Source organism: Ursus americanus, chromosome 28 (genome assembly GCF_024610735.1).
Source record: "Ursus americanus isolate L20-20 chromosome 28, mUrsAme1.1.p, whole genome shotgun sequence".
NCBI classification, from domain to species: domain Eukaryota; kingdom Metazoa; phylum Chordata; class Mammalia; order Carnivora; family Ursidae; genus Ursus; species Ursus americanus.
The window spans coordinates 37240272-37262023 of NC_142154.1; the positions used below are offsets into that span (position 1 = coordinate 37240272).

At 39.0% G+C, this 21752-nt stretch overlaps 1 protein-coding gene across 1 annotated transcript in view; it reads left to right on the plus strand.

Moving 5' to 3' along the window:
- The first annotated feature begins 3241 nt into the window (after positions 1-3241).
- The window catches only part of CLPX (caseinolytic mitochondrial matrix peptidase chaperone subunit X), a 41423-nt gene continuing 22912 nt past the window's right edge, over positions 3242-21752 (plus strand). Inside the window, exons 1-3 of the mRNA XM_045810608.2 lie at positions 3242-3531; positions 14532-14692; positions 15680-15797. Of these exons, the coding sequence (XP_045666564.1) occupies positions 3453-3531; positions 14532-14692; positions 15680-15797 (358 nt within the window). The 5' untranslated portion in view covers positions 3242-3452. The remainder of the gene's footprint in view (positions 3532-14531; positions 14693-15679; positions 15798-21752) is intronic.

The window sequence follows — 21752 nt, forward strand, 5'->3', positions numbered from 1 at the left end:
AATATTTTTCATTTAGTAATTCACAATGTTCACAATCCTGGCAGGAAGAATTAAGTATAAAAGGGGTAAAAAAAAAAAAAAGTTTTACACAAAACGGAGATATAGAAAGTTATATGCTTTCAGCTATGTAGGTCATAAAAGGCAAATAACTCAGGATAAGGAGTTGGCTCCTCTAGTGAAACTATTTTAGCTGAAGAATTGTACTTGCCTTTCTTTTTTAAATATCATTAACCTGTCAGAAAAGAGTTGAAAGTCGGTGTGATATGAAGTTTTTTGTTCCAAAAAGCTGGTAAGATGTGACCATAGGATGGTATGATTCTCCTGATAGAGGATCCATTTTATCACCGGGAAAGTCTCAAATGGGCCTGTGCTTCCAAATCCAGAACTTGAAGGAATGCTCTCAGAGCAACCTGACCAGACGTTATCCATGCAGTGCCAAGTGAGCGAAGGTCTTAGTGGACCTCTGGAGCCTCCTGGCTCTTTGCCCAGACAGCAACCTCTGCTCCATCTCTTAGCTACCTGGCCATACCTTGGAGCAAGGACACTGTCCCAACCTGTGAATTTCAGGTCACGGAGCCTAGGTCAGGGAGCCTACGTTTGTAAAATGGAACATGCTCCTTGGTCAAGCAGCCAAGTGGTTCCTAAAGAAGGATCCTTTGCATTTGAACTCTTTCCCAAACAGATGTTATTTTATTTCAACTTGACAACCCTTTGTGCTCCAATACCAAACAGGAAGTCTCGGTATACCCCCAGAGTACAAGTTCCCCAATTTGAATACCACTATAAGACTTAACACCATTAAAGAGCCTAGCACAAAGTTACTGTCCCAATCCATGTTTGTTGGGTGCTGATCCTAACGATCCAGGTATATTCTGTCCCGTGGAGCATCGTTTTGGGATGATGCACTGAATCTACCAAATTCATGTTGCCTGTGTGATGAAACCATCACCGGTCTGATGCCAAAGCCACATGACCCTTGTTCACATTGCTGAGAAAAAGTTAAACTGAGCTGTGTACAGCTCCCTTTGTTTTGTACTCTCTAGGGCAAAGTCTATCCTCCGCTGATCAGGCATCTCCTGGGAATTCCTTCTGGGTCACTCATTAGTTGGATTAACCAGTGTATAAATTTGTAGAATTTGTGTCTATAACACCTCTTAGTGAATTACAATTTGCTCTGATTCTCTGTAGGATTTTCTAAAGACACCACCCCAGGTTTCTGCCAAGCAAAAGCATTGTTGGAAAATGAGTGTTTAGCCAAGTACTTACTGATTTTCTACTGTGTATTCGGCCCAAGTATATAATGAAATACCTGCCTTCAAAGAGCTCGAAGTCCAGTTGGAAATACAGGCTAAAAACAAAACATCAATCTGTAAATAAAATTAAATGCTTAATCATCCTGGGAATAATATAATAATAATATAACAACAATATAAGCATATTCCTGTCGTGATACCAGTGGCATATATTTTTGTTTTATTTGTTTACTGTCTGTCTTTCCCCACTAGAACAGAAGCTCCACGAGAGAAACACTTTTTTTTTTCTTATTCAGTGCTCTTTCCTCAGTGCCTGGCATGTAATTGGTCCTCAATATTTGTTGACTAAATGAATGAGAAGTCAAATTCCTAGAATAGTCAGAGAAAAGGAAGCCTTCAGGTGAACCTTAACTGTGCTTTTATTCAGCTTGCAATCTATGTGTTTAAAGGAGCAACTTCTTTATTTCTATAGTAAGAAGGAAATTGAATATAATTGAAATAGAAAGTGGGGTCGCATGAAAGGAATTCAAATTGGGCATTAGGGTCAATGTGATCCTGTTAGCTCATTACTAAAAGCTTTGTGCTAGAATCAATGGTTTTCAAACACCGTTTTTAAAGCAGAATGATTCTATTTTCCAACAAAACCCCAATACATGAAACAAAAGCACAGCCGCTCTCACTGACTTAGGAATGGAATGGAGGAGGAGACAGGGAAGGTCCACCCTTTTAATCCCCTCACTCCCAGCACAGAGCTATGGTTTCTGAGGGATTCTAGAAACACAGTTTGGAAAACACTGGATTGAGGGAATTTAGAGTCTCTCCTCTCTCAAAATTCTATTAATAGAGGCAGCTAAGGAATACCTAGGCTCTCTTCAGTTCTCTGCCACTTTAAGATGAAGAAGTAGCCGGAGTCAACTCCCTCAGGGAGAAAAACATAGAACACCCTGTGGCCTGGGCCAAGGCCAATGCCCTTTCTCATGGCCAGACCCAGGGAACTAGATGCCACATTTGTCTAATCCAAGATTGATGAGGGCTAAATAACTTGTGTGATTGGGCTAGACTCTTCTCCTTGCCCTCCACCTCCTGTCCTTCACCTAAGCTCAGAACTAAAGGCATCTAATCTCACCTGGCAATTTCCCTGGGCTTTGGAGTTGACCAAAATCTTACAAAGTAAACACTCAGTCTGGTGCCAGCCAAGATGGGAAAAGAGTCTGATTCATTTGTCACCATCCTCCCCTTGTACAGCTGGCCGACCTGCTTTAGCCGTCTGGAGAGGAATCAGCCCTGCAGACAGACATCCAAAGGGTAAGAGAAGAAAACTACCAGGGTGTAGTCAGGTTAAACCCTTAAGGGCTCCGACAAAGAATCATAAAGCACACAGGGACTAGCCACAGCTGGAAGTTATCATCACATGGTTTGAAAGAACAAGAGAGTTGTCACCCAACAGCGGTAGCTCGGGGAACTAGGTAAAAATACCACTTCCATGTTACAAGTGAGGAAACTAAAGAGAAGGAGAAGATAAGGTACATAAGATGTGGAATCCCCAGGGAAAGGAACTTATTCAGTCTGAATGGTCTAGCAGAAGCCAAAGGATATTAAAGAGTCTTGAGGCTGGCTAAGCCACCAGTCTCACTTTGGCCTTCCCCGCTACCAACCGAAAAAGGCCAGGAGTTACTACCAGTTGGGACTACAACTCCCGGCATGCATCTCTGAGCGCTTGGAGCACACTTTTCGAAGGTAGGATCAAGGGACTTTCCGGAAAAACTGCATGTCGGGAATTGTAGTTGTCCCTATTGGGGCTGGCCGCCTGCCGCAGAGTGCTCATTGGCGCCCAGGTCACCGCCCCCTTCCCCTCGCCGCTCATCGGTGTATCACGCATGTACACGCAGCGCGTGCCCACGCCCCCTCCCTGGGCCTAGGACGCAGGCGCGCGCACGCTCCCCAGGCCTGGTAGGCGGAGGGGGGTGGGGGGGAAGAGGAGAGGGAGGGGGGGGGTTAAGTGTCTACTCTACTGAGTAGACAGACGGCAGTCGGGTACGAGGAGCGCGAAGGCCTGGCTGCCAGGCGGGTGAACTCTGCACTGAGCCTAGGGTCGGCGGGAGGGTTCGAAGCCAAGTTAGCGCTCCCTGCGAATAGGAGTCGGGGCGCTGAGACCCGGAGGACAGCAGGGGGCAAAGCCCCGGCCTAGGCCCAGCGGAGATGTCCGGCTGCGGCGCTTGTACTTGCGGCGCGGCCGCTGCGCGGTTCATCACCTCTTCGGTCGCCTCCGCGCAGAGAGGTAACGAAGTAGTCCCTCACCTGAGCCAGTGGCCCGGGAGTGTGCCGCCTGCGGTGGGGATCCCTGGGAGGGCGAGAGGCCTGCCCCACCCTGAGGGTGTGAGGGGACGCGCGGCGTTTCGTCTGGCACCCCCTCCCTTTCCGCGTGGGATGGGGCTCTGCCAACCTCTGGGGCAGCTGGCTCTCAAATTTGAAGTAAATCCCTTGTGCTCCCCCGCCCGCGCGAATTCAGGCCCCTTGACTTTGGGGCCGGAATGTCGCCACTTAGCAGAATCCCTGAAAGAGACCCCAAATGTTCCTTTCGTTAAAAAGTGTCCCCACACCCTACTCGGAGGTCCGCAGGGTACTGCCACCCGCCCCGGCGGCGGCTTCTCCTCCGGAGGCCGGCCGGGTTCCCTTCGGGCCTGTCGGGGGCTCCAGGAAGGGCTCGGGTGAGGGGCTGCCACTGTTGGGGGTCCCCCTGGGGCCGCGGGGCACCGAGCCGACCGTCCGGGACGCAGGCCGCGCGAGACCCACCGTGTCACTGTCATTGTGCGGCCGCTTACACCAGGACAGAAGCTGGGCTCACAGTCCTCCCGGCGCCGGCAAAACCTCGCGGCCCGCAGGGAAGCGGCCGGGGTGATGGGGGGAAATTCCCGCAGAAATTGTTTTTGAAGTTCTTGGAACGTCTCGGCAGTAGTTGGCCGGTTTTCCCAGCTTGACGGTCCGAGATAGTTTAAGGGTGGCGCTTGTTTACCTTTACTTTCTGTTTATCAGGAGCTTTGAAAGTGTCATGCCAGCCAAGAGATTCCGGAAAAGAAACCATTTTCCTCTTCCCCAAATCTATGAATATCAGACTAGAGGCTAGATCCTGTTATAATCACTTTTGGACAGATTCTTTTTATTTTGGCTTGTCAACTTACGATCCTTGGATAAATTTTAAAAAGTCCCCTTTCCTTGTATTTTAGGTTAATTATAAATGCCCTTACCGTTTACTAAAGGTATATTTTTGCGAGTTTAGTTCACAAAGCGGGTTAAAATGAAGTAATGTGGGCAGAAGCATTTGAAAAGTGATACAGAAAAGTAAAGGAGTGAATTTAGTTCCTAGACATTGTTAAACCTGAACAAGCAGATGTCCTTATTCCCAGGAATTTGGGTTGAAAACGCTTGAACGTGACTTTTAAATTCATTTATTTGACATCTTTTGGGGGGGACCTACTTTGTACTGGACCCTGTTTTCATGCTGGGGACAGAGTGGTGAACAAGTCCTCATCTGCAAGTTTAAACTTTATTGAAGCAGACTAAGAATAATATTATTTCTGCAAGTGGGTAAAGTGTATGTGTGTGTTCTCTTTGGGCAGGGAAGGCTTCTTTGACAAAGTTCTTAATCTGTTCCAGTCAATTGTGCCATAAAATTGAATTATAGGAGGTGTGGTAATTCTTTTTTCTTTTCAGAGCCACCACTGATTTAAAAATGTATCATTAGGTGAAGCAACACAATTTAGTGGCTTTAGATATGATCATCTATTTGTTATTTTAAGTTTGTCATAAGTTTTCAGAAATACTGAACCATCGTTTCCGCTGTAAATTAAGCTGAAAATATGGGATGTTACCTCATATCATTGTAGAATTTAATATTTTTATATGACAGTGAAACAGCAGATGGTTTTCACATTGATTTAAGACTCTCTCAAGGCTTCATTAACATAAAATGTTTATTGTCCATAGTAGAAACTCTGAGTATAAACTAGTCTGCAACATAGAGGTATTTTCTTTAAGGACTTAAAAAACTCCAGGAAGGTTATTTTTAGTTAGGATTCTTGAAAAGAGGAAGAGAGACAAAAGAGAAAGAAAAATCAGAATTGAACTTTACCTAATTTGTTATTCTTATAAACATAGAGTTAAGAATTTTAGCAATGATATAGGTAAACAAAAAACTTAATCAAAATAGTCTTAACGCCATGAAATTATACAATGAAATAAAAATAAAAGTAGAGATTTCAGAGCTCTCCTGAAGTATAGTGCTTGTCTCTATTTCCATTTGTCAGACTTTAAAAATTTTAAATGGTAGTTTGAAAAATTATTTGGTAAATTGTCATGCTAGATAATGAATCTGTTTTCTTTTCCTGGTGGGCTATGTGTATCTCCAATTTAATGTGTTTTTCCTACTGTTCTCTTTGAATATGAAACCTATAGTAAAGTAGAAATTTTAAATATTTTTCTACCCAAATTGCTTATACTTTTCTATCTCTGTGTATTTTTTTGTATATACATAAATGTATATATTTTTAATGTGTTTTGCATATATAGCAGTCAGTTTGCTTTCTAAATATGTGCATTTAGGAATGCTTGATTCTATTTACAAATTTCTGAATGACAGTAGTTGGTCTGAATTTCGTCGTGAGAATTGTGGGATCAATGTAACTCACCTTGATTTTTGGCTACTTTCTGTCCATGTCTAGTGAAAGGGTTCACCTCCTGAGGGTGTAAGTGAAGATGTGAAGATGCTCAAACATGTTGGCGTCCATAATTTTCACGATAGTTGTGTAATGTGCCTACCTTAACAGTTTTTTAGCTAGATTTTAAGTCTCTCTCTTTTGTTAGTTAAATACAATACAAAATAAATAAGGCAAAGTGAATAAATGATAGAGCATCTTTATTTCTGCAGTTGCAAACTTTTTTTTTTTTTTTTTTTTTTAAGATTTTCTTTATTTTTGAGAGAGAGAGAGACCCGGCACAAGCAAGGGGGAAGGGCAGAGGGAAAGGGAGAAGCAGACTTCCCGCTGAGTAGGGAGCACAACAGAGCAGGGCTCCATCTCAGGACCCTGAGATCAAGACCAGAGCCAAACGGAGCTGCTTAAGCAAATGAGCCATCCAGGCACCCCTGCAAACTATTTCTTAATAAACATTTCTCTTTTCTTGGCATATTCCTTTTCAGACCAGCAGACTAGTCTTAGTGAAAACCTATCAAACATTTTTAAACTTGAGGAAATCTATTATAGGAGTGATGTTATTTTTCTTTATTCAGAAGTATTCAGGGGTGCCTGGGTGACTCGGTTGAGCATCTGATTCTTGGTTTTGGCTCAGGTCAGGATCTCTGCATCGTGACATCAAGGCCCGAATTGGACTCCCCACTCAGTGGGGAGTCTGCTTGAGATTTTCTCTTTCCCTCTGCCCACCCCTCCCGAAGAGCATGCGCATTTTCTCTCTCTCAAATAAATCTTTAAAAAATACATTTATATTTTATTTTATTATTTTATTTTTTTTTAAGATTTTATTTATTTATTTATTTATTTATTTATTTATTTATTTATTTATTCATTCATTCAACAGAGATAGAGACAGCCAGTGAGAGGGAACACAAGCAGGGGGAGTGGGAGAGGAGGAAGCAGGCTCATAGCGGAGGAGCCTGATGTGGGGCTTGATCCCATAACAACTGCGCCACCCAGGCGCCCCAAAAAAATACATATATATTTTAAAAAGTATTCAGAATTCAGGAAACAATAACTTGGGCACAAATGAAATTTTGAAACTAGTAAAAGCAATAAGCATCTACAAAGTTGCTGGCATTATTTGTTTTTGTTGATTTTTTTTTTTTTTCCAATTTTTGTTAGAGGTTAGAGATCAGGTGGTTAAGCAAGCATTTAACTTCATTTGCCATTTCATCAATTATACACTTAAATACTGTCATTACAAAAAATAGTAAATTTAAGGCAATTTAAATTTTAAGGCAAATTTAAAATTTTTCATTCTATTTCTAAAATTTAAAGATCAGTATATCTTTTAGGCTGAATCATTTATGTTTTTTAGAGAATGCTTAGTTTAAGGTTGAATATAGGAAGTCAAATATTTAAAAGTTGAATAAATTATTCTCCTAGTTCTTAGTAGCCCTAAAATCAATGTACCTTTCTCTAGTATTTCTTTTTAAAAAGAGCTGCTCTAAAACTCAGAGCGTTTTATTTGTATGACAAAAGTTTTGTAAATGGTTTAGCTTTTAACTGCCTTCTCTTGTTGCTGCCAACTATTCTTTCGAAATATACTTTACAGAAATATTTCCCTTTTTGACTTTTAGAAGGGTTCTTCACCTGAGGTTCATAGGCCTCCAAAGTGTCCAGGAATAGAATTCAGAAGTTCTGTTGATTTTATTTTTACTAATCACTAACTGAAATATAGCATTTTCTTCAATTCTGAGTGGAGGCCACAACCCACAGTAGTATTAGCAGTATCTGTGAATTTGTCACCAAAGTCACAAATATTTTCTTATCACATTACAGCTGTTCATATCTCAAGGTACTCTTTATACTTTCCACTACTTTGAGATCATGGTAGTTATTTAAAAAGCTGTTAAGGGGGCACCTGGGTGGCTCAGTCTGCTAAGCATGAGCCTTTGGCTCAGGTCAGCCTCTTCTTTATCCATTCATCTGTCTTTGGACACTTGGGCTGCTTCCATAGTTTGGTTATTGTAAAAAATGCTGCAATAAACATAGGGGTGCATGTATCCCTTTGAATTGTGTCTTTGCATTTTTTTGGGTAAATACCCAGTAGTAGAGGGTACTGGATCATAGGGTAGTTCTATTTTTAATTTTTTGAGGAAACTGTGCTGTTTTCCATAGTGGCTGTATCAGTTTGTATTCCCACCAATAGTGTAAGAGGGTGCCTTTTTCTCCACATCCTTGCTAATGCTTGTTGTTTCTTGTGTTTTTGATTTTAGCCATTTTGACAGGTGTGAGGTGATCTCTCATTGTAGTTTTGATTTGATTTCCCTGATGATGACTCATTTTGAGCATCTTTTCACGTGTCTATTGGCCATCTGGATGTCTTCTTTGGAGAAATGTCTGTTTATGTCTTCTGCCCATTTTTTAATTGGATTATTAATTTTTTGGGTGTTGTGTTGTATCTGTTCTTTCTGTATTTTGGATACTAACCCTTTATCAGTATGTGATTTGGGACTATCTTCTCCCATTCAGTAGGTTGCCTTTTAGTTTTGATTGTTTCCTTCACTGTGCAGAAATTTTTATTTTGATGTAGTCTCAGTAGTTTATTTTTGCTTTTATTTCCCTTGCCTCAGGAGACATATCTAGAGAAATGTTGCTATGGCTGATGTCAGAGAAAATATTGCTTGTGCTCTCTTCAAGAATTTTTATGGTTTCAGGTCTCACATTTAGGTCTTTGATCCATTTTGAATTTATTTTTGTGTTTAGTGAAAGAAAGTGGTCCAGTTTCATTCTCACATGTTGCTGTCCAGTTTTCCAAACACCATTGGTTGAGACTGTCTTTTTCCCATTGTGTGTTCATTCCTGCATTATTGAAGATTAATTGACCATATAATTTTGGGTTTATCTCTGGGTTTTCCATTATATTGATCTATGTGTCTATTCTTATGTCAGTACCGTACTGTTTTTAATTACTGCAGATAACTTAAAGTCTGGGATTGTGATACCTCCAGTTTTCTTTTTCGTTTTTAAGATTGCTTTGAGTATTCGAGGTCTTTTGTGGTTCCATATAAATTTTAGGATTGTTTGTTCTAGTTCTTTGAAAAATGCTATTGGTATTTTGATAGGGGTTGCATTAAATCTGTAGATTGCTTTGGGTAGTGTGGACATTTTCACAGTATTCTTCCAGCCCATGAGCATGGAATGTCTTTCCATTTCTTTGCATCATCTTGAATTTCTTTCATCAGTGTTTTATAGTTTTCAGAGTATGGATCTTCCACCTCTTTGGTTAACCTTGTTCCTAAATATTTCATTGTTCTTGGTGCAGTTGTAAATGTGATTTTTTTTTTAATTTCACTTTCTGCTCCTTCATTTTTTTTCTTAAAGATTTTATTTATTTAATTGACAGAGAGATAAGAGGGGGAGAGAGCACAAGCAGGGGGAGTGGGAGAGGGAGAAGCGGGCTCCCTGATGCAGAGCTCCATCCCAGGACCCTGAGATCAAGACCCGAGCTGAAGGCAGATGCTTAACCAGTTAAACACCCAGGCACCCCTCCTGCTTCAGTTTTTAGCATGTGGGAATGCAACAGATTTCTGTACATTGATTTTTGTATCCTGTGACTTTTTGAATTCTTTTATCAGTTCTAGTTTTTTTTTTTTTTTTTAAGATTATTTATTTGACAGAGATAGAGACAGCCAGCGAGAGATGGAACACAAGCAGGGGGAGTGGGAGAGGAAGAAGCAGGCTCCCAGCAGAGGAGCCTGATGTGGGGGCTCGATCCGTAACGCCGGGATCACGCCCTGAGCCGAAGGCAGACGCTTAACCGCTGTGCCACCCGGGCGCCCCTCAGTTCTAGTTTTTTTGGTGCAGTCTTCAGGGTTTTCTATATTTAGTATCATGTCATCTACAGATAGTGAGAGTTTTACTTTTTCTTTAACAATTTGGATGCCTTTCATTTCTTTGTTATCAAATTGCTGTGGCTAGGACTTACAGTACTATGTTGAATAAAAGTGGTGAGAGTGGACATCCTTATCTTCTTCCTGACCTTAGGGGAAAAGCTCTTAGCTTTTTACCATTGAGTATGATGTTGGCAAAAAGCATATTTAAGAAATATTTTGATAACTACTTCAAATTGGTTTCCTTTGTTATGTATTTTATTCTGTACATTTAAAAACCTATTTTGAGAAAGTGTCCATCCATAGGCTTCACCAGACTCCCAAAGGAGTTCATGGCACAAAAAAGGTTTAAAACTCCTGATTAGAAGACTACAGTGATTTCTGTGAAGATTTTATTAGATTGGTGAGTGACTAATCATTTAAACTGTTCAGTACAGTGGTTTAAAAAGTGTGATTCCCGGGGCTGCCAGGGTGGCTCAGTCGGTTGGGTGACTGCCTTCGACTCAGGTCATGATCCCAGGGGCCTAGGATCGAGTCCCGCATCAGGCTCCTTGCTTGCCAGGGAGCCTGCTTCTCCCTCTGCCTGCAGCTCCCCCCTGCTTGTTCTCTCTCTCTCTCAAATAAATAAATAAATTCTTAAAAAAAAAAAATTTGTAGTTCCCAGGGGTGGCTGGGTGACACAGCTGGTTGAGCGTCCAACTCTTGTGTTTTGGCTCAGGTCATGATCTCAGGGTTGTAGATTGAACCCCTCGTGGGGTCCATGCTCAGTAGGGAGTTTGATTGAGATTCTGTCTCTGTCTCTCCCTCTGCACCTCCCCCTGCTGGTGCACACGCTTTCTCTCTCTCTCCCTCTCTCTCTTACATAAACAAATCATTAAAAAAAAAAAAAAAGTGTGATGCCCAGACCAACATCATCAGTATTAACCTGGCATTTTGTTAGAAATACGTTCTTGGGTCCCACCTCAGACCTTCTGAGTCAGAACCAGGGAATATTCCTTGCACTCTGTTTTATTTCAGCAAGCTCTCCAGGTAATCCTGGTGTGGTGCATGCTCAAGTTGGAGAACCACTGGTTTAGTTTTTATGGCATCTTGTTGGTGCAGCCCATAGATTATAGTATGTTAAAACTGCATCAGAGCTAGCCCCATCCCAGGACCCCGAGGTCATGACCTGAGCAGAAGGCGGACGCTTAACTCACTGAGCCACTCAGGCATCCCTAGCAAAGAAATTTTTAAATTTAGAAGTTTAGATGACATGAACATGTTTTTCAGGTAGTATTTTCTGTGGTAACTTTATGGTTGCAGTGGTTTCATATGTTACTTGGTGAGTTATTTAAGGTGAAGGACTAATTTTTTTTTTCTATTCAGAATAAGTAGACTTTAAAAGGATCATGTTCGTAGTTTTTATTTCTCTTAAATTCCTGAAGATAATTTCCTTTCAGCTTTTCTTCCTTTTTTTTTTTTTTTTTTAGATTTATTTATTTATTTATTTATATGACAGAGAGAGACAGCCAGTGAGAGAGGGAACACAGGCAGGGGGAGTGGGAGAGGAAGAAGCAGGCTCCCAGCGGAGGAGCCCGATGTGGGGCTCGATCCCAGAAGGCTGGGATCACGCCCTGAGCCAAAGGCAGACGCCCAACGACTGAGCCACCCAGGCACCCCTCCTTTCAGCTTTTCTTACATTAGATATTGTAAATTGATAAACACTATTTTGAAAGATACATTTTATCGTAAATGGTATATAATACACTGATATTTTAGAGTTAAGTTTTATTCTCTTTTTTAAGGTTTTATTTATTTGTCAGAGAGAGAGCTCACAAGCAGGGGGGAGCAGCAGGCAGAGGGAAAAGCAGGCTCCCTGGTGAGCAAGGAGCCTGATGCAGGACTTGATCCCATGCCCCTAGGATCATGACTTGAGCCAAGGCAGATGCTTAACCGACTGAGCCACCCAGGTGTCCCAGTGTTAAATTTTATTCTAAACATCCAAGTACAAATAGTCTCAGTATGGCTTGTTGTAATTGTAGTTTTCTTTGTGGATACATTGTAATGGTTCAGTTAAAAAGTTACATTTGTTAAATAGATTATAATAATTATTATGCTACCATTCATACTAATTTATGGATGTTTTCTTTTTCCATTTTTTAAAAATTTAAATTCAGTTAATTAACATATAATGTATTGTTGGTTTCAGAGGTAGAGGTCAGTGATTCAACAGTCTTATGTAATACCCAGTGTTTATTACATCGCATGTCCTTCCTAATGCCTGTCACCCAGTTACCCCATTCCCCCACCTCCTTCCCCTCCAGCAACCCTCAGTTTGTTTCCTCTGATAAAAGAGTCTCTTATGGTTTTTCTCCCTCTCTGGTTTCATCTTGTTTTATTTTTTCCTCTCTTCCCCTATGATCCTGTTTTGTTTCTTAAATTCCACATATGAGTGAGATCATATGATAATTGTCTTTCTCCGATTGACTAATTTTGCTTAGCATAATACCCTCTAGTTCTATCCCCTTGTTGCAAATGGCAGGATTTAATTTTTTTTTTTTTGGTGGCGAGTAGTATTCCATAATTTATGGATATTTTTAAACACACACAAAATAGGACAAGGGACACCCAAATACCCATCACCCAGCCTTAATGTCCATTAACTTTCTGTATTATTGATTTCATCCATCCTTTCCACCATTACTTTTTCTAGATTTGCTTTTTAGATTGACACAGTCTTTAAACTGTATTATGTCCTTTGAAAAACATTAATGTTTAGCTTAAAATTCATGAACTATGTTTAATCTCATCCTAATGAGAGTAATGGCTATCATTTACTGCAAAAAAAAAAAAAAGGAAACGTTACACTTGAGAAAATTTGAAATGTCTTTTGAAAACATCACTTAGAAGAAAAACATCAAATGTAGTTTATTTTTTTTAATATTAATATTCAAGTTTAATAGTGTGAAGCAAAATTTTCCAGTCTGGATTAGGGACTAGTGTATCATAAACATTAATTCTTTTTTAGTGTTTGTGAATTTATATAGAGATGAGAAAGTTTATATATATCTTTCCTGATAAGTTTGATGGTTTTATTTTTGTATTTTGTGGAACTGGAGATGGCCTAGGGCAGTAAATAGCTAAAGAAACTAGGTCCAACAGTGCACACAAATGTGTGGGAAAATTGGAGTTAAGTCAGTTGTATAACTAAGCAGTTGCTTTTCAGTTGTTTGGAGGACATTATTTTATTTATTTATTTTTAGAGAGGGAGAAGGGGTGGGGAGGGGCAGAAAGGAGAGGGAGAGAAAGAAAATCTTAGACTCCGTGCCCAGCGCAGAGCCCAAGGCAGGGCTTGATCTCACAACCCTGAAATCATGACCTCAGCTGAAATAGAGAGTCAGACATTAAACCAACTGAGCCACCCAGGCTCCCCTCAAAAGATGAAGGACGTAATTTTAAGCCCGTTTTTGCGTTTGGATACAATATGTACATATGTGTATGATCTCTTAAAAGACCTAACAGACAGAAATAAAAATGTAAAGCCTGAGGTGAGAATTTTGCAGGGAATAAAATGAGGGAGATAAAATCAGTTTCTTAAATTTACTTAAAACTTGAACCCCTTCCCCCCTTTCTGTTATTACCTGCCAACAGTGCTCTGATACACTGCTGAGAAACTTCTTTGGCGATTCATTAAGATTCATTAATGTAAATTAGCTTATGAGTAGCCCTACAGTACTCAGTACTGAAGTCTGGAATTTTGTTTAACCTAAGACCATTCGATTTTCTTGTGTAGAAAACACTCTTTTAAAGATCACCTTGGGGAATGCTGCCTTACAGTATGCAGAGTGACTCTTTGCCACTGACTATAATTTATTTAGGGGTTTATTTTGTATTTATACGGCGTTGGCCAACAGTGATCCCGTGGACCAAAACTGGCCACACCCATTTGTTTACATATTGTTTGTTTTCATGTTACAGAGTAGTTAGAACTGAGACTACATGGCCCAGAAAGCTGAAAATATTTACTGTCCTGGTCCTTTACAGAAGAAGTTTGCCACAGAAGTCAGTGATTAATCTATACCCTTTTTAACAATTTTAACTTCAAATATGGTAAAAGGTTAAAATGTTGAAAGCAGGATAATGATTACAAATATTTACTGTATTAAGGGTTTTTTTTATAGGATTGAAATATTTCATTGAAACATGTAGTTAATGAATGCGAGTAACTTTTTAGAGAACATTTGAAGTTTGTTTTCATTATTGCAGATATTACCCCCTGGTAGTCAAAGAGACAGATAAGAGTTTACGTCAATTGCTTATTTTCATTGGTAAAAATACTGTAAGAAGAATAAGAACATAGGGTGTAAATGGCCTTTTTCCCCTACAGGTGAGGCAGATGTTGAACTGCTTCTCTCTCACACTTTCAAAGAGCCACTCATTGTTATAACCCGGGTGGTCTTTCCTCACTTCCAGACAACAGGCCCAGAAAGAAACATCTTTATTTACCTGGAATCTGCAGGCCCAGGTCTGGCCTGTTTTTAAGGGTGCTTTGCCTCTGATGGTGTCACTGTTTTCTCTACCATTTTGTTACTACTGCTGTGAAAACTGTAGCCTTTTCAACCTCCTTTATACATAGGAATTTTTGTTTTCAGGAAATTTATTGAAGGCATGTTAATATTTGATGTGTAGACTAATAAATTTCATTATATTTCTAGGTATCTCTTGTGGTCGCATTCATATACCTGTTTTAGGAAGGCTCGGGACCTTTGAAACTCAGATTCTACGAAGAGCTCCCTTTAGAACCTTTACAGAAACACCAGCATACTTTGCATCAAAAGATGGGATAAGTAAAGATGGCTCTGGAGATGGAAATAAGGTATTTAACTTTATTGGCATCTATGTACATATTTGAGTTCCTTCCTTCAAACATTAAATGTAATAATAGTATTCCCTATTCTGTCGATTTATGTTTTCTGTAGGAAATGTGAAATATATAAAATGATATGAAGAATTTTATATAATTTTATTTTGTGTTTTAGTTTCAACCATAAAATAGTTTTATAAGCATTGCACTTAGCAGTAGTTAAAATTTCTAACACTCCAAAGTAATAAAGGAGCTACATTAAATAATCTATGGAGCCAGCACTCTGTAGGATTGAATTAGGAATAGCCACCATTTCCTGCTTTCACACAACTCTTAACAATTCATGATAGTATAAACCCCACTTCATTCTCTACCTAAAAATTTTTAGTATCTCTACGACTTAATGTCGGACTACTCTGTTGTTAGCAAGTAGATGATCAGTGATTATATTGAGTTAGTGAATTATTATCAATTTTCTTTATTGTGTGAATTTCACTAATACTTGAGTTACTGTTGTATGCAAGACAAAATGCTAGGTGCTTTCATATCCACACTTAATCCTAATAGGATTCTCTAAAGTAGGTAAAATTATCCCCATTTTAGAGATGAGGAAAGTTAGATTCAAAGAAGTTACGAGTCACTACTTATCAAGATATAGCTCCTGATTCAATTTCACTGAAATGTATTTTACCTGTATTAACTTTTTTTTCCTAGTGTTAATTGAGTCATGGAAAGAAAGCTGTTTATTGTACGTGCTGGGTCATACTTTGTGAAGAAGGAATACAGATAAACATATGTGTTTACTAGAACTGATTTTATTTTTCTGGTGAATAGATCTTTTGATGTCTATGATAGAGATATACTAATAATTCCATTCTAGAAATCATAAAAATTGTAAGATTAGTTACAACCTATCTTGCTTATATTTAAGTTACATATAAAATGGTTGCCTGAAAGTAATAATTGACACTCTCTCTTTTTCTTCTCTACTTACATTAGAAATCAGCAAGTGAGGGAAGCAGTAAAAAATCAGGCTCTGGGAATTCAGGAAAAGGTGGAAACCAGCTGAGGTGTCCTAAGTGTGGTGACTTGTGCACTCATGTAGAGACCTTTGTGTGTAAGTATTACTTCTTCTGTTGTTCTTTTTCTCTACCTTTTCTAGAAATCATAGACTGCGTAGAAATATATAAATTATATAAGCCAAAGTAATGTTCTTTCTGAACTCACATGATTCTCTCTTATGTTTACCAGATAACTAAAAGTCCCCAGGACTGGTAATACTTTGCACGGTGGTATAAGAAATAATTTAAGAAAACTATTTGCTTCTTTAATTTGTGTGTGTGTATGTGTGTGTGTGTGTGTGTGTGTGTATTTCAAATTTGGATTTTGTGAGTGTTCCTGTATGTGATAATTGAGCTGTAGGAGAAGCAAGGCTTATTTATGCTATATTTATTACTCTATTCTTCTAGGAGAAGCAAGGCTTATTTATGCTATATTTATTACTCTATTCTTCTAGGAGAAGCAAGGCTTATTTATGCTATATTTATTACTCTATTCTTCAAATACCTGTTGAGCATCTCATATAGCTGGCGAGGTCAGTCATTCAGATACTAAGGTATTTTCCCTGAGTAACCACAGGAGCTAAGCCCTCAATTCTGGAAAGTGTATGATAATTATGAACAATTCAGACACTAAGAGAAGGAAGAAATCAACAGTCCTACTTTTGCTGTTAGTGTCAGTAGCTCTCTCTGAAATACAAAGATGCTACTACAAATCTTGCGTTTCGTGAATCAGATAACTCATCTCCTACATGATTAGAGTTAATGGTAAGGATTCAAGAGTAAATCACGTTGCACTACCATGTCAGCCTTCCTATATAGTCAAACTGTGAAAAGGTCAGTGGTGAGGTTTGGCAGAAGTTTCAGTTTCTCAGGGCGCCTGGGTGGCACAGTCTTTAAGCGTCTGCCTTTGGCTCAGGGCGTGATCCCGGCGTTCTGAGTTCGAGCCCCGCATCAGGCTCCTCGGCTGGTAGCCTGCTTCTTCCTCTCTCACTCCCCTTGCCTGTGTTCCCTCTCTCGCTGGCTGTCTCTCTGTCAAATAAATAAATAAAATCTTTTAAAAAAAAAAAAAAAGAAGAAGAAGTTTCAGTTTCTCATGATTAGCTGGAGAGGATTCTCTATATTCTAACCCAAATATTGAGAGTTGGGTTACAGTTTCACATTTATCATTAATATTAATTGGCCACTATATGAAAAAATACTGTTATATGTAGCATTGTTTTATTGTTTTGGAAAGACTTTTAAAGTAGTTCCATTCTATAGGTGGAATGTTTGAGGTTCTCTTCATGGTGTTGCCTTGTAAGAGAGCAAAGAGAAGAATCAGTTTAAATGAATATTAATTTGGTTGCAAAATAAAATGAAAGAATTAGATGATATAACTTCTAAATAATGTTTGCTATTAACAAATTTGGTGTGAAATAATAAAACTCTAAAAGGTCTGAGAATTGCTCTGTTCATAATGGCAGTGTCATATTAACATATATTTTAATCAAGAGTTTTGTAATTTTTTTTTCCAGAGAAAGATTTCAATCTTTGTTGACTCTAACAATAATTCCTTAGAGTAAAAAAGGAAACTTTTAAAGTTTAAAATATAAAAAATATTTAATAAATGCCAGTGTATACAATTTTATTATCATAATCTTATTTTTGTCAGGACAAAAATGAAAATATCCTTATTTTTATAAGTGAAGAAGCTAAGATTTAGCAAGTTCAAGTGACTCATCCACGGTCACAGAGCAGTGAGGATTTGCTATTCAGAAGTTCCTATCCCATACTTTTTTTTCCCTAAAGATTTATTCATTTAGTTGAGAGAGAGAAAGCACACAAGCAGGAGGGGCAGAGGGAGAAGGAGAGAGAGAATCTCAAGCAGACTCTGTGCTGGGCCCAGAGCCCGATGCAGGGCTCAGTCTCACAACCCATCTCACGACTGTGAGATCATGTCCTGAGCTGGAACCAAGAGTTGGACACTTAACTGATTGTATCACCCAAGCGCCCCTCTCTCATACATTTTTAGCAACTGGAATTCTCTTTGGATAAACTAGCTCCAATTGAGATTAAATTTATTTTTACACAGTGTTTTCAAAATTCGCCAGGTTGTATTAATCACTGAGAATGGTTGTTAGACATGCAGAGTCTCTCCTTCCCTGGAGATGAGATTCTGTAGATGTTGAGTGATATGTTTAACAATGAGATCAAGTATGGAAAACACTCTTCCTTGTGTTATCTAATCAACTCAAAGCTGAGGTTGTTTCCTTTCGGAATTCTAATTGGGGAGGCAGAATGTGGGAGTAGAGAATGGGGAAGAAAAGAATAAAAGAAGAGTAGATACTTAACACATAATTTAGTAAGCCAGCGTCTATTGGGACAGCCACTACTAGGCTCAGAAAATAAACACAAATGAACATGGCACTGTCCTATCTCTAGAGCTTTACTGCATGGGAGTGATAGGCCCCCACCAGTGAGACAGGGCCCTCCTGTCTTGATTTTGCTGACCCATAATACAGGTCTCTTGAAAGCTGAGAATCTTCTGTGTCTACTCACCGAAAATAGAAGAGTTTTGTTGAAGCTGAGTTTATTCATTTTGTTTGAATCTACATTTATTTGGTTATTGGTTCACAAACATCTTTTTATGTACTTTTTGATCTTGTATCTTTTTTTTCTTGAGTTATAAGAAAGCTTTGTGTATTCTGAATACTAGACCTTTATCCAGATATGTGATTTAAATAGTTTCTCTCATTCTATGGGTAGTTCTTTCCTTTTAAATACCGTATTACAGGAGTCAACAAACTTTTACTGTGAAAGACCAAATAGTAAAAACTTCAGGCTTCGTGGGTCCTGTAGTCTGTGTTGCAACTATTCTCCTGCGCTGTTAAAGTGGAAAAGCAATCAGAGACAATGTCAATGAATGAGGATCACTGTGTTCCTATAAAACTTTGCATATAGACACTGAAATTTGAATTTCGTTTCTTTGTTTCCCAAAGTGTAAAAACTATCAGCTCATGGACCTTGCTGTATATATTCCATTCTCACAAGTATATTTGTAGTGACTTTTATGTTCTCTCACAGTGGTATTGTTTGACTTTGTTGAAATAAAATACCATTTTTTATAGGTAGCATTATGAATATATTGAAAATCATCAGAAATTGAAATAAGAATAATATCTAAGAAATTTTTCTTTTTAGAGAGAGAAAGTGGAGAGAGCACAAGGGGGGAGGGGCAAAGGAAGAGGGAGAAGGAGAGTGTGAGAATTTTAAGCAGGCTCCAACCTCAGCATGAGCCTGATGCAGGGCTCCATCTCACGACCCTGAGATATGACCTGAACTGAAATCAAGAGTCAGACACTTAACCAACTGAGCCACCCAGGTGCCCCATCTAATAAATTTTTTTATTGTAAGGACTAATATATACTGTTCTTCAGTTTTGCCTCTTTATTTTTTACTTATTTTTTTAAATATTTTATTTATTTATTTGACAGAGAGCACAAGCAGGGGGAACAGGGGGAACAGTAGAAGGAGAGGGAGAAGCAGGCTCCCCGCCGAGCAGGGAACCTGATGCGGGGCTCGATCCCAGGACCCTGAGATCATTTCCTGAGCTGAAGGCAGATCCTTAACCATCTGAGCCACCCAGGCGCCCCTCTTTTGCCTTTTTAAATAGTAACTTGTCAAACTTGAATAGTTTCCCCACTTTTATATTAAAAGATAGAATCTTTAGTTGTTTTTTTATGTATATAGTACTTTTTGAAGGCTTACTGTACTTACATGTCTTCTACAATAGGAATTAAACTTTTCTGTTTGGTTTGGAAATTTTATGTTGGACCCTGAAACTTGTTCAAAATCGTGAAGAACTTTGATTTAAACAAATCTGAGAAAGTTTTTATTGAGGTAGTCTTTCTGTCATTGGCATACTATACAAGCATGTTTACTGGGATTAGTATTCTGCATATGAAGGAATATAGTATACTTATAGTAATCATTTAAAGGAAAGTGGTTTATTTATCCCCTGATAATTTAACAAAATTAGATTTTGCCGCTTGTCTTCAGGAGTAAAAAATAAGCATTGCAATGCTTGTATTTTTTTTCCCAAAATAGCATTTTGAGAAATAAAATTGAACTTGGGTATGTGGTGAATATGTTTCGTTGTAAAATCGATATTGTGATGTTCAAGTAGAATGTAAGCAACCCTTCTACAGTGCAGTCTGTTGTGAGTCTCTTTCCCTTTGACCTAATTTCTTTAGAGAAATATTTTGTTCTTGTGTTCTCAAGCCAGATATTCCTGTCATTCAGCCTGAACTAGATCAGAGGCTTCTCTGCCCTTTAATCCTTGCCTTGTTTACCATCAGTAACAGCTGTAAGGTGATGCTTCATTATAAAGTAAAGGCATTGAGACTATCTTTCCCACTGGTGGAGAATGGTGAAAATGTATTGGGGTTTGTGCGAATCAAAGGTACTTGGAATAGCTTGGTCTTTAGGTAAGCCTTTGTAGGTGATCAATACATAGAAAACATGGATGATGTCTCTTCTAGTTTAAAATTTGCTGCTAGGGGCACCTGGGTGGCTTAGTTAAGCAGCTGCCTTCAGCTCAGGTCATGATCCCAGGGTCCTTGAAAGAGCCCCCCGGTCGGGCTCTCTACTCAGTGGGGAGTCTGCTTCTCCCTCTCCCTCTGTGCTCTTGTTCTCTCTCTAGTAAATAAATAAATAATAAAATAAAATGATTTTTGCTGCTAGAATTTATCTAGAATGTATTTTTTGTTAGCCTTGTGTTTAAGGATAGATACATATTAAATTGATTGAATTAATAGATTTATTTTTGAGATACAGAATTGTCTGGATTTTTTTAAAGATTTATATTATTTATTTGAGAGAGTGAGAGAGAGAGCAAGCACAAGCAGGAGAGGGGCAGAGGGAGAAAGAGAAGCAGACTCCCTGCTGAGTAGGGAGCCCGATGCAGGGCGGGACTGCAGGACCCTGACCTGAAACAAAGGCAGATGCCGAACCGACTGAGCCACCCAGGTGCCGCTGTCTTTTTTTTTTTTTTTTTTTTAATAAGTTGGATTATTTTGTGAAGATTTAGGTGTGCTTACCAGTACAGTTTTTCTGGTAATCTATGGCTAGGTAGTTACAATATTCCCAAAGGAGAGAGATTCTCATAGTTTTATTTTTAAAATTGTTTTATTTTAAATTCAGTTTAATTAACATATACTGTATTATTAGTTTCAGAGGTCGAATTCAGTAATTCATCAGTTGCATACAACCCAGCGCTCATTCCATCAAGTGCCCTCCTTAATGCCCATCACCCAGTTATCCCATCCCCCTACATACCTCCCCTCCAGCCACCCTCAGGTTGTTCATAGTTAAGAGTCTCTTATGGTTTGCCTCCCTCTCTGTTTTCTTCTTATTTTTCCTTCCTTTTCCCTATGTTCATCTGTTTTTTTCCTTCAATTCCACATATGGGTGAAATGCTCTGGTATTTGTCTTTCTCTGACTATTTTGCCTAGCATAATAGCCTCTAGTTCTATCCCACATTGTTGCAAATGGCAAGATTTCATTTTTTTTGTTGGCTGAGTAATATTCCAGTGTGTGTGTGTGTGTGTGTGTGTGTGTGTAGCACATCCTCTGAATCCATTGATGTGTCAATGACATATGGGCTCTTCCCATATTTTGGCTGTCGTGGACGTTGCTGCTATAAACATCGGGGTGCACGTGCCCCTTCAGAGGTTCTCATAGTTTTAAAAATTATTTTTCTTTGCAGTTTTAGCTGTCTAGTTAGATTACACAAAGGTAACACAAAAATGTATTACCCAGACCTACCAGCATATAACTAATTCCTGTGTAGTATTTGCTCTGTATCTGTTAGTAATCTGCATGAGATTCTCTTCTGTGCTGCTTTCCAAGGTCCCCAGTTACCATTAGTAGGGTTGGGCTTGGAGAAGATTAAGAGTTTATGTCCATGTACCTGTATCCTATAGCTGTGTTTTACAAGGAGAGAAAAAAATAGATCACCTTTGGTTTAGCAC